Below are 15,457 nucleotides of genomic sequence, written 5' to 3'. Positions count from 1 at the left end.
TCGAAACATCACAACTAAAACACGTCACGCAGATTGCAAGGAAGTCGCGCAAGCACGTTTTGATATCTTTATTTCCCTGTCTAGGATCTGCAAAATACCCCAAACTCCTCTAGGCGCCCATGCTGAGGTGCGTCGCGTCGTGATTCCCACTGATGCTCAAGACAGACAAAGGAAAAGGAATCACAGCCAATCTAAACGCCGAAACCATGCGTTGCCAAAAAAGATCCCAATCGCTACCCAATCCGCACCCATGGCCTTTCAAAGGCGGGAACAAAGCCCAGAAATGAGCATCAAATCATCAAAGACAAGAAGACAGGAAGATGATGAAACCGCGACCGCTGCGTCGCCGGCTTAGTCCGACTGAGTATCAGCCTGGACGCGCTTGACGACATCAACAACGGCCGGGAAGAGCTTCTCCTTGGGCTCGAGGCCGCAGACCTGCTTGACGACGTCCTCGGGCGCGTTCTGGCCCATGATCTCGGCGAGCTTGAACGACTCGTCGTCGCCCTCGACGTTCTGGAAGCGGAAGGCCATCTCGGCGGCGTCGAGCAGGGCGGCGCAGTCCTTGTCGTGCTCGGCCAGCTCGGCGGCGGGGCCGATGAAGCGCTCCTTGCGGCTGAGCTTGCGCAGCGGGGCGCGGCCGACGCGCTCGACGGCGTCCTCGAGGTGGGGGTTGCCGATGCGGCGCACGATCTTGTCGACGTAGGCCTGCTGCTCGGCCGGCGGGATGCCGTGCTTCTGCGTGATCAGGCTGGCCGTGTTGGCGAGCGCCTTGCGGACCTCCTCCTGGATCTCGCGGTCCTGCAGGGCGTCGTACACGGTGCTCTTCCGCCGGATGTACCCGTGGTACGCCGCCGTCGCGTGGCCCGTGTTGACCGTGTACAGCTTGCGCTCGATGAACGGCTGCAGGTTGCTCACCCAGTGGATGCCCTCGACGGCGGGCGGCGCGTGGTCCTCGAACGGGGTGCTCTCGACCACCCACTCGTAGAACTTCTCGAGCCTCACGTCCAGGCCGGCGTCGGGGTCTTGCGCGGGGACGATGCGGTCGATGGCCGAGTTGGCGAACCGGGCACGCTTGTCGTAGTCGGCAAGACGGTCTGGGTTGGTGTTCTCGGGAGCCTTGATGAACTCGGCGAGGGTGTCGGTGGCGCCAATGGCGTTCTCACAGGCGATGACAGCGACAGGGGTGAGGTCTGTTGACCGCGCATCGATACCCTTGGCGATGACGGGTGCAAGGAACTTGAGGATGTGGGGGCCGACGGAGCAGGTGACCAAGTCCGCCGTTGCGATTTCCCGGACGAGATCGGCCTCATGTGTCCTCGAGTTGATGGCCCGGTAGTTGGTGATGGTGGACTCTGATGTCCCATCGGCGCCGACCTCGATCACCTTGTAGGTCTTCTGGGCGTTGAGCTTATTTACCGTGGCGTCGTTAACCTCGGCAAAGATGACCTCGTAGCCAGAGTTGTGCAGGAAACAGGCGACAAAACCACGACCTGGATCATCAAGGGTTAGCGTTGCCCCGGAGACGATGCAATATCTGGGGTCTCATACCGATGTTGCCAGCACCGAAGTGGACGGCCTTCTTGGGAGCGTTCCTTTCTACCATCTTGGCGGTGATGTGTGTTTCGTTGGAAGTGATGAAGGAGGATAGAGATGGCGGGATCGACGAATCGATTTAAGGTGATGAGAGGATGAGTAGGTGGCGTTTGTTGTTGAAAGATGCAACAAAGGATCTGATGTATTGAAGGACGGATGTGTGTTAGCCTAATGGCGAATTGTTGATGGTGATGGAGTCACTTTGTTTGTGTCTGGAGACAAGAGAAGGAACTGGCCAGGCATCGGGGGGAAGTCATTTGTCTTTATAGAACTGGAAAGCATCGCACTCTGACGACGATAGTGGACACTGGACCGGAACCTGTCTTGACCCTTGGGCCAGACCATCAGCCGTTTGGATCATCGGTGGGCCTTGTGTGACGGCTGCTGTGGCTTGTCCGGTTGTGTCCGGTTATGCGATGGGACGGAAGGGGCGAGTTGTGGGCCCCACCGTCACCAAACAGCCCCTCCTGCTGTGACCGACCAGTCGCCAGCAGGTGCAAGTCCCACTGACCCACACCTCCGTTTTTCCTCCTCTGGATGAACGCCCCAGAAAATGGAAGTGGACTTCCTTTCCTTGTCTTGGCGAGCTGCTTCGGAATGAAATGGAAGATCGAATGATCGAATATTGGCACAATTGGCTCTGGCTGACAGGGCACGCAGGGCCAATTGATCCATCACCCGCTGGCTGGGTCAGTTCTATGCTTCGTCAGGCTGCAGATAAGACATCCTTGGCTCTGGGCTCGATGGCCTCGGCGACGGTGAAACGGCCCTGGGCGGCCGAAACCGCGTCGCCACAAACCTGAACAGCCATTGTTGGCCGACCACAATGGCGAGCATGAAAACCTCGTTGGATGACGACCAAATCACCTCATTGCATTCAGGCTTGTTTCTGCCCACTCCGGAGGGTTAATCTGCGTACAGACACAGACATACAATCCGGAATCGGGGCATGCCGGCCTCACGTCATATTCCAAGACAGCGGCAGCTGCCGCCCGATTCTTGTTCGTGCGCGGGCACTGCAGGGGTCCAAGACAGGGCTCTCTTCTTCAACGACGGGTCGGGTAACACCAAGGGTCCAATATGCCGCTGTGCACACCCGCCACGCCGCCATGGCGATGCAAGCCAAGTTGCCATCCGGGCCGTGAGTGGCTGGGTAGCGGCAAGCCACCCGGTGTCTCGGAGAACATGCGTCAAGCCTCACCGTTCCGCACGTGTCGTCCCCAGGATGAGATATCTTAATCCTATCCGCTTTGTTTTTGCGAACAGTTTGTTTTATTTCTTCTTGAGCGCTGAAGACTCCGGTCGTGGCCAGTAATTGAACTCAACACCAATCAACCCCGCAGCGCAATTCGTTATCCGTTCCCACAGCAAGCAACAACTCTGCGGTGCCAGCCCTATCCCTGCGAGATTGGCGATCGAGACAAAAACGGAACCTATGACGTCACGCCGCAGCTGCACTCAATTATGTCAGTCTCAAGCGTGAGCGACGTAATCCCTCACAGTGCGTGAATAATGAGGGATGGAGCACCGTTTTGGTTTGGCTCCGTTTCGGCTGGCTGGACACTTGGAGGGTCTGGCTGCCGAAACTGGCCCAACATGACAAAGACCGGCCAGATCGGGGCCGAAACGGATCTCTTGCAAGCACCGAATCTGGCCCAGCCGACCCCAAGGGGGATTCACCTGCCTTTCATATTCGCGAGTCGACCGTTTCTGCGACCGCGCTGCCTCTTGAAACCCCGAGATGCACCACACAAATACATATTCAGTTACCGCTTCGACCGTTTCTGCAACCTGGTCGATGGGTTGTGTGTTTGGTGTGGCAGATGGCCAAGTCTGTGCAAGGCCCGTTTTGCTATGACGACACTATGGGTCCCTTGCCGAATGAAACGCCGCCGCCTCACAAGGGTCCAAATCTGGAATCGGGAATTTGCGGGTTGTTCTCAGGCACTGTTTCACCATGCAAGACCACCGACGACGAAAAACAAGCCAGCATCAATATCCCAAAGTCCGTCCTCGAGTTCCGATCGCTTTGTTTTCGGGCTCTCCCGGGGCCCAAGATCAGCATGTACGACTCGACCTTGGCACTGTGGTCTGGATTGTTTCTCCAAAAAATGGCCGGCCATGGCCGCTTGTTTCAAAGTTCCAGCTCGTTTCTGCTCTCCCCCTTCGGGCCTTTCCGGAGTCCCAGGGACAAGACCACAACGACCAAGCAACGACGAAACGGCCGGTGCAGGATGGAGGTTCACATTGTCTACCTGGCAAAAAGGGATTCCAACCTCTTCGCTTCATCTCTCTCCCTGCATGAACCGCCCCCAGTTGCCTGCCGCTTCTCTCTCCAACCTGAGTGTTCTCATTTAAGAAGCCCTGCTTGGCACCCTGACCCCGGCAACCTGCAGAAGAAGTGCTACGCTCCGCCCCGTTTCTCACTTGACGACTGCGCCTGTTCCGCGGAGAGTATCTTCACGCGGAAGCCAATCATGGAAATTTTCTGAATTCCATCCCCGACGCACGCGAGCCAAGAATGGCGCCGGCCCAAAACCGTCGCGAAGATCAATGCCCAAACCCATCCAACTGCAAAAAAATATGGTCTGACCATTTTGCGGCATATGTTTGCTACCGAATCCCGCCGCTTACGCTCGAGTAAAGCTTTTCATCGTCGTCAACGAGCAGCACCTGGCCAAATTAGCAGTGTCCACCATGAATAATCCCTGCCCCAGGCTGAGATATGCTGCCGCTCGCTTCTTCAGGTGCACGATGTCCGGCGATTCGGACCGGCTCAGCCCCTTCTCCTGACAACCAGTGCGCAAGGCAATGCGAAACGGGCCGAACAATGTCCCGTCATGGGTCACCTCAAGTATGCTATGCTATCTTGTCTTTCAAAAGGTTCCGCTCGCAAACTTTACGGCAGGGAAGTGTGTGTCGTGTGAGTGCAAGCGAGATGGCGCCGGTCTCACAGTTGAGTGTTCGTTTGCCCGGCTACCGACTCCTACCTACTGTCGGCGCTCAGAAAGCCAGACATTATCTACACGGCACATGCAATCCTGACCGCAACTTGGCACCGCGGTAATCATCCCACCCTGCTCATCCCAAAACTCGTAAACAAAGCCCAGATGGTTATTAGGACGGGAATAGCTAATTGCCATTTCATAAACTCAACTGCCGATTTGAGAAGAGTGTGCCATTCCGGAGCCTCGCTGCCTTTCCGGATCAACGCCACAAACTCCTCAGCCGTTCAAAATCGTCCCAACCTTGAGATGTCGTCCGAACAACGTTGGCCACAAAGCACTAACAGACAGGGAAGTTGAAGCCACAACCACATTTAGCAACAAACCCCTTGCGTCGATCAGGGAACTCCCGACCTGGTGGAGATATTCCATCCAACAGTCAAGATTCCCCTCGACGCGAATGACACATTGACGCGAGATTTACGAGCGGTCGCCCGTTTATAGGTATTGATATCAATAGCTTTCAAACCAAGCTTGTGAGGCTCTTGCATTTTCTTGCGGTTTAATTTTGACAACGGTTAGATCACGCATGGCGATTCCTACAGAGGTTAGGACCGCCCATGAATTGCGGCCCCGAGTCTTGTGAGTTCGTGAGCAGATGACAATGGGAACGTTGCCGTGTGTGCCTGCCCACACCCCGGCCCATCGTTACAACAGGGCCCCGACCGGAAAAAAGGTGGCCAGGCAATATATTTCCCCCACCAAAGCGAAAGGTCTCTTTCCCACGAGCAAGACATCCTGTCACCAACCTCCCTCCCTCTTATCCTCGGCAACAGGGGCCAAACCGGGCTTACTATGCGCAGTTCCCCTAAAAGCCTCATTTTCAGAATCAATATCTCGCAACATGACCCCCCCAACCTTTTTTACCAGCCAGTCCCAGGAGGCCTCCTCCTCCTTCCCCCTTCCGCACACGGCAGCCCGCAGTTGACTCCGTGGTGGGTCCCCCCGGCCGGCGGCGGACGGGAACCAATGACCTCGCCGGACGCCGGATTGCCAAGGCACCCTTGGCCGGCGCGGGGTGGGGTCTCGGATCCGCTCTACCGTTTCCCTTGTGCCGATCTATCCAGAGACACTGTGAAGCCGGATAACACGGCATCTTGCCAGAAGGACCCTTTTTTTTTCGCGTTCTCTTATCCAGGCAATTCTCACCGCTGCCACGGCCATGAACCCCTGGCCGACCCTGCATGATACAAGCGGCTGCAGTGGCATGGCAAGGACCCTTTTCGTGCATGTGCTCTTCGCCTGGTAGCAGTGGAAATGATGGTGGGGGGGGCTGTCGGGAGGTTATTCCCAATGGTACTTAACGGTGGTTATTTATTAGGGCCTTGGCCAGATACGCCAACTGACTCAAGGCGTACAACGTTGCGGAGCGAGAGCGAGCCTTTTGAAATTCGAGGAAGTAGATGCCGGTTTGTGGCCACAAGGCTCCCTGCGGCCTTTACCAACAACACCAAGGGTCAGCACGACGGTGTGCCTACAGACAACAGCGTCACCACTCGCAACATTCCAGCGATGCAACAACAACACATCCTATATGACTCGTATTGCCACGTCGACACCGCAAAATATGCAGGCGGTTTGGGACTTGCGACACCGAAGAATGATTGCGACGTCTCATATCGATGAGGCACCGATACAGTACAACGGCGTTACCCGCTGGGATGAGAAGGCACCCGCACGATAAGGAATTCCGTCATCAACCCAGCCAGCTCGTTCAGCAGCCGCAGCGTCGTGCCTCTGCCAGAAAGGCTAAGGCGTATAGACCCGGCCTATTTGATTCACTGCTGTAGTTCTGCATCTCACGGTTGAAGTAGTTCGGCAATTGTCCAGGGCGTCTCAATTTTCAAATACTCTACTCATTTGACATCTCCGAGCCGTGATCGACCTTCATGGTGCCCCGTAGGGCCCCTCTCTCCTCTCCGGGACCAGTTCTGTGCCGTCTCTTCGTTGCTCGAATTGCTCGCTCGGGCGAGAACTTGTAGCCCGGGTAGGCTTTGGAGTGATTGGTACTGTCTGACCGAGCCCATTCCCGGAACTGCTCCCGAACCAAATCACTTCCCATGGCCCAGCTGATCGCGCATATTTGGGAGCCTGTCTTCTTGCCAGTGTTTGTACGTCTCCTACGCAAAGAACCAAGGACTTACCGGGGTGTTAGCCCAAGTTGTCTCCTACCCCCACTTCGAGAACTCTCCTCTTCGGAGAACTCCCGTTACTCAACTGTCTCGAGCATACGCCCTCTGACGGATACAGCCTACCGTGCTCCCAGCGACATGCTCAGGTTCCTGGGAGACATTACCGGTCCTTTCTTGGCGGAATGACGGACTGCGTGGTAATCAACAGCGCTCTTCGAGACAGCATGGGCCCTCGCCAACTAACTCAACGAGTTCCTGGGATTCAAAGACGGAGGCACGAACGCCAAGGATCATGCGAATTGATTCATATAACGATGAATCGCCGATTTCGAGTCTCTAGTCATCAGGAAATAGCACTTTGAAAATTCCGAAACCGTGCTGAAGCTCGTTACTGTGTTGAAACGGTGGTGAATGTGCTGACCCGCCAGGTGGGTGGGATTCCCTATGAAAAGTACCTAGGTACCTAGGCTGTCATTGACTGACGCGATCAGAGGTCCTCCCCGCCCGCCACGCCAATCCATGAGCGGACAGCGCTAAGATCATGCGGCGATCTAGGCCGTATTGCACCTACCCATGAGGATGAACAGAACCCGTGGCGCGCTCGGCATCGAGGGCTGCAGCAATGGCAAAGACGTCTGGATTTACCTGGGCGATGGAGCGCAGGTAGTCCTGGGTCTGGTAGGTCCGCTGCAGGCAGCAGATGACGAGTTGGGTCGAGGTCAAGGTGCCGTTTGCCATGGCAGCTTGAATGTCGTCGATGGTAGCTTCAACGAGGTCAAAGTTACCGCAAGGCGGCATAGGGAAGAGCGATGTCGTGCCGGCATCTTCTTGGAGAGGGAGGAAAGAGGGCGTCAACTCGGTGAGGCCCTCGAGCTGGGCGCAGACGGCGATTGCACATGCTAGAACCGCAGTTAGTGATCGCTTGAGAGCCATGGCTTTGGTGGTGAGGCGGACGGTAGCGGAGGTGAAGGGAAGAGTGTCAGGGGGATCGGCGGAGAGCATACAGATTTGAAGCCGTTCGACGGCAAGGATGTGGAAATTGAGCGAGGGTAGAGTTTACCAAGCTGGCAAGGCGCCATGCAGAATCGGCTGCTTGAGGTGGTGACAATGACAGGGATCCTGCATGTCGTGTGATTGCACGAGATGCATGTTAGTTTTGCCCGCACGCTGCATGGTCACGAAGGATCCGGCGTGGGCCGACGTCGATAAAACAACGACATACTTCTCGATTTTAAGAGCATTAGTAGAGGTGCTGACATTGTGATCTTCTCATAACACGGATCAAGAGTATGTGCTTGGATTAAGTTGTTGGTCTGTCTAAGTAGCTAAATGAGTGTGGCACGTGAATTCACCCCTTTCCACATAGTCCACGAGGAAGAGTATTAGCTGGCAGCGCTCCGCGACACTTTGAACCAGGAATAAGCTGAGGCCACTGAGTTAAGACATCCAATGCGGTCTTGAGATATCGTACTTAGTCCTGGGTGTTCACACAAGACCATGTGCTTCTGGACGTATCGTTACGACCAGAACACCCCGTGAACAGGGCCTTTTGAGGATAGGGGCACAGCAGCCTATCAGAGGTTTCCGAATGCTGATCCTCGAGATGTATGGGCAAGGATTCAGGCGCTGTGCCATCCTCCACCCAGGCAACGAGCGCCGCCCAGGTGTTCGTGGGCTGTCCACCATTTCCGCCGGAGCAGTGAGCCATGCCCGGCACCTCAAAGAGACGGTAAAAGTCCTGGCATTGGCATCGATCTTCAGGACCTCATCATAATAGTGAACAGACCCCTTAAAAGGAATCAGATGGTCGGCCTGGCAAAAAGTGAGCAAGGGATCAAGCAGTGTTGATTAACTGCGGACCGCGGGGACGAACTTACACTGCCATGATAGGTGATGAGCTTCCCACCGGCCGCTCGAAATTCGGATAGGTCGGCGGACGAAGTTCCGATGATAGAGTCGAACTCTCGCACTGCCTTTTTAAATAACCTTGAGAAATTCGGCGGAGTGAGGTCTCGCCAGGATGAAGACGAATTCTTCTGGACGAACAGTGGAACCTACTTGTCGCCGAATCCCACCGGCGCGCCCTCACAGGTGACATTGCGACATATCGTCTGAGCATACCCCGGGTCTGCCGTCATGGCCCCGCCGGATGCGTCGCCGGAGAGGCGAGAGTCCAAGTTGGGGCCGTACCAGAGAAAGTCCCCCTCGGGCGAGCGTGAGACCTTGTCTGCCACCCTGAGAGCAGCCGCTGAAATAAGCATATTCGTGCTTCTGTCCATAGAAGCTTTCCGTGAGGGACTTGACAATAATGGACTACAAGATCGTCAGCATCAGAACAGGTGCGATTACGCGTCGTCATCTGACGAAGGAAGCGACCAAGCCGCAGGGCTAACACAGCACAACTAACCTGATCATAGAGAACGACAGAGCCAAAGCTCTGCAAGTTATACAGGTTGACGTTGCCTTCGGAGACCATGGCCCATTCTTCCGGCGTGAACGAGACTTGCCCATTGTCGTCGACAAGCCCAGCATCAACAGTAGATGCGACATACCCCTCGCCAATGGCGCCGGCCATGGCTAGGTAGGAGAGGATAAAGCGGCCGGCGATCCAACCACTGCCGCCGACGGACTGAATGCGCCCGTTCTAGGTACTCAGGGGCAGCCAGGTCTCAACTGTCAGCGTGTCTCCCTGCCCCGGGTGGGTGTAGCTGATGGTGATGTTGCAAAAGTCGACATTGTCGGCCTGGATCGTGGGGTGGTTGTAGTTGACGTCTTGCGATGCGGTTTCGGCGTAGTTGAGAACAGGCTGTGCAATGAGGGAGATTATGTCAACGCCCGGAAGCGAAGGTACAGTTATGTTTGCGTCTGCGCAAGCAGAGACGGGGATGATTGGGTACGACATGCTCACCCTCATACCAAGTCAGTGTGATAGAGTAGATGGAAATGGGTGACGGGTGATGAGTATGCAACTTCATTTCCTTTCGTAGGTTGACCTTATATTTCATGTCAAGACCTTAGCAGTAGAATGGGGAATGAATATACGCCTCGCCCGATTGACGTGCATGGCCGGCGAGGATGAACGACGGTCGTGACTCCCATGCTCGCGTTTTCTTGCCACGAAAGTGAGATGCGTCGTTTACAGCAAAAGCCGATTCGTTGGGACCTACCCACCTTGGGACCACTAACAAGGATCAGGCGGTGTAGGTGGTCTCGACTGCCGTCTTGCCGCGTGGTCATGTCACCCTAGCGGTCAATAAGACTTGGGATTGCGAGCGGCACGTAGAGTGTTGCAGGACGAATTGGTGATTGATTCATCCGAGATCATGATCCCTCGAATACGGACTGGGGCCACTGAAGCCACTTCTCCCATCCCGCGCCCAAGCAAGATTGCACACCGTGGAAAAGATCCCGGGCCATGGGACCGATGATCCAGAGATTACGGCACCAGTGGAGCAAGACGCAGAAGTGAGCCACGATGATCAGGGCTTCGGGGCGTTTGGCCCTGGCGGCCGAGATGAACCCAGGCTTGATGATCTGCGGCCAGGAAAGTAGGTGATGGAAACACAGCTGCAACACATCGACGGATAAGCCGGCCTCTCCCAGGTCGAAAGCGGCCTGGATCTTGGATGCAGCTTCGTCGCAGTCGGCTTTCTGCGGCTCGTCTAGCCCGAGGCTCTCACTGATGAGCGTTCTGAGAGCAGCAGTCTGGGTCCCGATACCGGTGAGCTCCGCTCTGGCTGAGCCGATGGTGAGTAGTTCTCTCCACTCGGTCTGGTGCATGACATCCCAGGCCTGTGTGGTAACGGTTCGGAGACCGCGAGAGACGTCGAGGTATTCGAGAAAATGCTCGAGAATGTTGTTCTTGTTCTCGCCGAGGTTGACGTCGCACAGCTGGTGGATCCCGAGGAGGCAGGTGAAGAAGAGTAACGGCAAGTAATTGTCCTTGTCGATGTCGATGGGTGTGGCGGTAAAGAGCATGATTCCGTGCGTCTGGTATGATTTGGCTTGGCGGAGGTACTCGGTCTTCTCTTCCGGCTGGTTCCTACACGATGCCAGGTGGCGGGCAGAGAAGGCGAGGATTTGGTTCAGCAAGAAGGGGCAGGTGAGCCCTTCTTTGACCATGGCGTCTGCTGTGAAGCCCCGGAGCTCCTCAGGTGCTCTGAACATGGGAATTAAGCCATGGCTGGAGGTGAAGTGGTAGAGCAGCTGGGCCTGAGAGACGTCGGCCGGGCCGGTCCACGTCTCTGCTGTCGAGTCTTGTGCATCAGAGCCCGAGATGACGGAGCTGGCATCGGTACTCGGTAGGCTAGGGGCCATCAACGAGAATGCGCACTGCCTCCCCGCGAGTGCACACCTCTTGCAGACCGGCCGGGTTTCATCGCACTGCAAAAGACAGTCAGTCAGCGGTTCAAAAGACATAGCCAGCCGTTAGCGCCGGGGGCTGACCCAGGGGCCAGGGGTCCAGGAACGTACCTTGACTCGCCGGCGCTTGCATTCGGCACATCCGAGGCGGGACTTGCGGTGACTTCGCCTCGGACGGTCCTGCGACCGTATCGGGCTTCGCGAAGCACTCATTGGGTGTATTGTATGGCGGGCGTGCATCGAGGGTGTCGGAGGGTCCCCGATTCCCCGTCAAGGTTGTGGCAGGGATGACGCAGCAGTCTGTAGCCGAGGTGCGTATTCCGAGTGTATAATTGCGATCCCGAGGGTGCCAGAGTTAAACGAGCAAAATAAAAAAAGTCGTATAATCCACGGGAGAGGAAGAGAGGGAGAAAGGGGGTTCAGTTTGAAGCGGAAACGGTAAACCTGGTCGTATTCGATCGGGTCCCCATGTGGGGCTCGGGTTGACACAGGTGGTCCAATCGCATCCCTCTCGGAACGATTACGGGGCCAACGGTCACCGTCGCTTTTGCAGCGACCTCGTTTAATCCTAGCCACCCCGTTTAATTTCAGTTTATTGCATGCACTCAGGCGAATTGCATCGAGTTCAACGCAGTCAATTCGATGCAGTCAGTTTTGCAGTTGGTTGAACGTGGTCAATTGTTTTGCAGTTAGTTTGATGCAGTCAATTATTTTTACAGTCCGTTCAATGTAGTTAATTATTTTTATAGTTAATTGTGTTTAAAAAGAATTGACTATGTCAACCTAACGGTAAAAACAATTGAGCGTTGAACAACTGTAAAACTAGGTACCAGGTAACTGCGTTGAAGACTGCAGAAACAATCGACTACGTTCAAAATTGACTGCATCAAACTAACTGTAAAACCAATTGACTGCGTTGAACTGACTGCAAAAACAACTGACTGCGTTGAACTGACTGCAAAAACAACTGACTGCGTTGAACTAACTGTAATTAAATCGACTGCGTTGAACTCGGTGCAATCGACTAGGTGAAACGGTTATTGTGGTTTAAAGAATATTGTGATCAGAGCGTCCGCAAGTTCGGGGGGTTACAATTACAGATCTGTAATGTTTCGCCTTGGGGTGTGTGCAAGCACTCTGGGTTTTTTCTCAAGTTCGCACCTCAAGCCTCCGCTTTTGCTATACGACGACAGCATCCACGATACGGCATTCGCGACAAACGATCTACAAGATGGCATTTGCGAGGCGGCCTCCACTGATGTACGCAAACAAATTGCTTCGTCGTTATAAATGAGGCCACTGTCCGGACTGCAGTGTAACAACATGTTACTCGCATAGGTACCTAGGTTAGGTAGTCAACCAACAGTCTCTCCTTCGTCCAACGACTCCAACCCTTTCGATCGTTCCCGCCATCATACTGTCATACATCAGACCGAGACCACACGCTCTCTCGTCCATCTCTTGCATCATGGCGAACTACTACACCGCCGTGTCTCAGCTCCTCTGCTCGGCTGAGAATCTGGTTCCTCCCGAAATCTTTGGTACCGAGATTCTCAACATCAGCGCCTCCATGGTCACCAATTTCACGACCAGTGTTCCGGGAGACTTCAACATCCATCATGGCCCGTTCGAAGTTGAAAACGTCGACTACTGCAACATTACCGTCTCCTACACGCATCCCGGCCAGGACGACATGATCACCGTCATGGCTTGGCTTCCCACCGAGTGGAATGGTCGCCTGCAGGCTGTTGGTGGCGGAGGCATGGCCGCCGGACGTTTTCTGCTCTCCGATGCTGCAATGGCCGGTGCCGTGGGCGAAGGATACGCAACTACCACGACTGACGCCGGGCAGTAGGGAAGGCCGGCCACCGAATGGGGCACCCTCAGCCCGGGCAACGCCAACCTCTACATGTTGCAGAACTTGATGACGAGCTCTCTCAACGAGCAAGCCATCATTGGCAAGAGCGTCGTCGACAGCTTCTACGGCCGGAAGCCCGAGTTCTCGTACTTCAGCGGCTGCTCGCAAGGCGGACGTCAGGGCCTCATGCTTGCCCAGCGCTACCCTGACGCATACGACGGCATTGCGGCCTCGGCCCCGGCCATCAACTGGAACGAGCTCGTCGTCGCCAATTTCTGGCCGCAGCTCGTCATGAACACGATGGGCAAGTACCCGGCGCCCTGCGAGCTGTACGAGATTGCCCTGGCGGCCACTGCCGCGTGTGATGGACAAGACGGCGTCCTTGATGGCCTAGTCTTCGATCCCGCTTCGTGCGAGTTTGACCCCTTCGCCCTCGTAGGCACCACCTTCGACTGTGATGGCACCCAAATGGAAGTATCCGAGGCCGCGGCCATCGTGTCTAACGCCACGTGGGCGGGCCCCAGATCCGTCCAGGGCGACTTCCAGTGGTACGGTATAGCGCCCGGCGCAAACATCACCGCCCTCAGCCAGTTTACGATGGGACCCGCCACCACCAGGTGCGTGGGCAATGGTACCTGCACCGGTGTCCCATTCGACGTCTTCACGGATTGGGCATCTGTTTTCGTCGAGCGCAACCTGACCATGGACTTCACCGCCCTGACGCGTGACGACTTTGACCGCATCTTGGAGTCTGCGCTCGTTCAGTACTCTCACATCAACGGAGACGACACCAACTTGGCACCGTTCTTCCAACGAGGCGGCAAGATGCTGGGATACCACGGCACGGTAAGTCATGCTCCTCTCACGGCCTCGCACGGGGCCCCCATTGAACGCAAGACGAGCTAACAGACGCAATGGAAGCTCGACCCCGTCATCGCCATCCAGGGCAGCCGGCGATATTACGACGCCGTCGCGGCCGTGGTCCCTGACGTTCACGACCACTACCGCCTGTTCGAAGCGCCCGGCATGGGCCACTGCTACGGAGGACACGGAGGCCAGCCCGAGACCGCCTTCGATGCCCTGCGGGCGTGGGTGGAGAACGGCACGGCGCCGGACACGCTGCCCATCCGCTTCACCGACCCGAACGGAACGGTGAACAGCCGGTTTTTCTGCCCGTACCCGCGGAAGATCAGGTACAATGGACGGGGCGACACTGCACTTGAGACCAGCTACAGTTGCGAGGGCTAGGCCGGGTTTTGTTCTCCCGTCTTGTATTTGATCGGCCCACGCCGCCCGCTGGAATTGAGGGGGCTCGGACATGGCGCGCGCGGCAGGAGGACGTGGACTCTCCTCGTGCTCTCTCCTCCTAGACTCCTGCTTCGTGGCTTTGTGTCGGGCCCAGTCGGTGCCTCATGCGAGGCACCATGTGTGGTTCCGCATACCTATACTCTCCCCCTAGCCTCGGCTTCGCTTGTTTTGTCTGTCCGCTTCCCCCCGGACGTGCATGTTCAATAAATATGTCGGTGTCTTCTTGGTACCTGTAGCTCGGTTCCTATGTGGCTTTGTTGTTTCTTGCTTGTTGACCAGCATCCCCACCGGCGGCGTTGGCCTAGGCTTATCTCTATGTAATACAATGCTGTACTCGGTTCGCGTCGTCGGATTACTAGGCGAGAGAGCTTCTGCGACGAAGCTCGCAGACATTGTCGTGTGCTGAAGGTGGGTAAGTCCTTCGGGGTGACAAGTGGACGAGTCTTGTCTGTTCTGTGTATTGTGTAGCACCGATCGTAGCATGCCGGGTGTCTGATGCCTGCTTTGCGCGGGAGATGACGCCGTTCTGTTAGGCGGCACGTCGTTGTGGGACCTTGCCAACTTTGTCGGGTGCGATAGATTGTCGCAGGTGATATTTCACCCGGGGTTTTCCATTCGCGGACCGTGATAAGCTGTCGGTAGAGATCCAGGTCTTCGTTCTCCAAGCTTTCAGGATGCTATGCCACGCCCTTGTTGGCTGGCGGGTGGAAGACGGTCAGGGTGGCGGGAGGACCGCCGTTGTTTAGGGTGCCGTGGAGGACCTTGGTCATATCACATTGAATACCTACATGTAGGTGGCCAGGGCGTTCTCGCCCGCCACTTGATTGGCAATATTCTCGGGCTGGGCTTCGCCGTGCCGGAAGTCGGTGGTCTGAATCTTGAACTTGAGTTTGGCCCTGCCCTGAAAGGCTACCGAATGATGTTACATGAACCCCTTGGGGGTGTCAGCCGGCGCAACAATCATGGTGATCCCCCACCTGCAGCTGCAACTTGAGGACCTGGTCGTCGGGTTACACGACTCGATCCGAAGACGAAACATTGACGTGGTCTCGGGAGCCTTGCGCGGGTTCCTTTCTGGTAATGTGCTGCACTGCCCCCAATCTTCGGCCAGTTTAAATGCTTGCCGGCCCGATTTGTGGCCTGTATTTTCAGCTAGCAGGGGGGTTGCTGTCTTATGAGCCGGTGCTTGTCACGAA

The 15,457-nt window shown here is 55.9% G+C and overlaps 5 protein-coding genes across 5 annotated transcripts; 1 reads left to right on the top strand and 4 right to left on the bottom strand.

The window, feature by feature from the left end:
- Positions 1-170: 170 nt before the first annotated feature.
- B0H64DRAFT_181036 (mannitol-1-phosphate dehydrogenase) lies at positions 171-1,901 on the bottom strand. Its single transcript, XM_062798916.1, has 3 exons — positions 1,884-1,901; positions 1,552-1,733; positions 171-1,493 (listed from the first exon to the last, which is right to left on the bottom strand). Exons 2-3 carry the CDS (start codon positions 1,604-1,606, stop codon positions 352-354), a joined length of 1,197 nt encoding a protein of 398 aa, XP_062657675.1. The 5' UTR covers positions 1,607-1,733; positions 1,884-1,901; the 3' UTR covers positions 171-351.
- A 5,399-nt stretch (positions 1,902-7,300) lies between these two features.
- On the bottom strand, positions 7,301-7,666 carry B0H64DRAFT_324400 (uncharacterized protein; the record flags this gene model as incomplete). The annotated part of the gene is made up of 1 exon (XM_062800650.1): positions 7,301-7,666. One exon carries the CDS (start codon positions 7,664-7,666, stop codon positions 7,301-7,303), a length of 366 nt encoding a protein of 121 aa, XP_062657674.1.
- A 342-nt stretch (positions 7,667-8,008) lies between these two features.
- Positions 8,009-9,422, bottom strand: B0H64DRAFT_180938 (uncharacterized protein). The gene is made up of 4 exons (XM_062798915.1): positions 9,141-9,422; positions 8,792-9,046; positions 8,611-8,719; positions 8,009-8,545 (listed from the first exon to the last, which is right to left on the bottom strand). The coding sequence occupies exons 1-4, from the start codon at positions 9,281-9,283 to the stop codon at positions 8,219-8,221; spliced, it is 834 nt and encodes a 277-aa protein (XP_062657673.1). The 5' UTR covers positions 9,284-9,422; the 3' UTR covers positions 8,009-8,218.
- A 632-nt stretch (positions 9,423-10,054) lies between these two features.
- On the bottom strand, positions 10,055-11,308 carry B0H64DRAFT_325897 (uncharacterized protein; the record flags this gene model as incomplete). Its single annotated transcript, XM_062800715.1, has 2 exons — positions 10,055-11,116; positions 11,207-11,308. The coding sequence occupies 2 exons, from the start codon at positions 11,306-11,308 to the stop codon at positions 10,055-10,057; spliced, it is 1,164 nt and encodes a 387-aa protein (XP_062657672.1).
- A 1,255-nt stretch (positions 11,309-12,563) lies between these two features.
- B0H64DRAFT_418146 (Tannase/feruloyl esterase) lies at positions 12,564-14,201 on the top strand (the record flags this gene model as incomplete). The annotated part of the gene is made up of 3 exons (XM_062805299.1): positions 12,564-12,905; positions 12,951-13,799; positions 13,875-14,201. 3 exons carry the CDS (start codon positions 12,564-12,566, stop codon positions 14,199-14,201), a joined length of 1,518 nt encoding a protein of 505 aa, XP_062657671.1.
- Between the last annotated feature and the right edge of the window lie 1,256 nt (positions 14,202-15,457).

Source organism: Chaetomium fimeti (assembly GCF_033439085.1).
Source record: "Chaetomium fimeti strain CBS 168.71 chromosome Unknown B0H64scaffold_5, whole genome shotgun sequence".
Lineage (NCBI taxonomy): Eukaryota > Fungi > Ascomycota > Sordariomycetes > Sordariales > Chaetomiaceae > Chaetomium > Chaetomium fimeti.
This window is presented reverse-complemented; position numbering and strand designations above follow the sequence as displayed.

Bases quoted from the DNA above. Each gene is read 5' to 3' on its own strand.
- B0H64DRAFT_181036 (XM_062798916.1), bottom strand. From the start codon at position 1,606: ATGGTAGAAAGGAACGCTCCCAAGAAGGCCGTCCACTTCGGTGCTGGC. The intron at 1,494-1,551 runs GTATGAGACCCC...TTGATGATCCAG, and splicing joins CTTCGGTGCTGGCAACATCG to GTCGTGGTTTTGTCGCCTGT.
- B0H64DRAFT_180938 (XM_062798915.1), bottom strand. From the start codon at position 9,283: ATGTCGCATCTACTGTTGATGCTGGGCTTGTCGACGACAATGGGCAAG. The intron at 9,047-9,140 runs GTTAGTTGTGCT...ACGATCTTGTAG, and splicing joins CTGTCGTTCTCTATGATCAG to TCCATTATTGTCAAGTCCCT. The intron at 8,546-8,610 runs GTAAGTTCGTCC...ACTTTTTGCCAG, and splicing joins TCATCACCTATCATGGCAGT to GCCGACCATCTGATTCCTTT.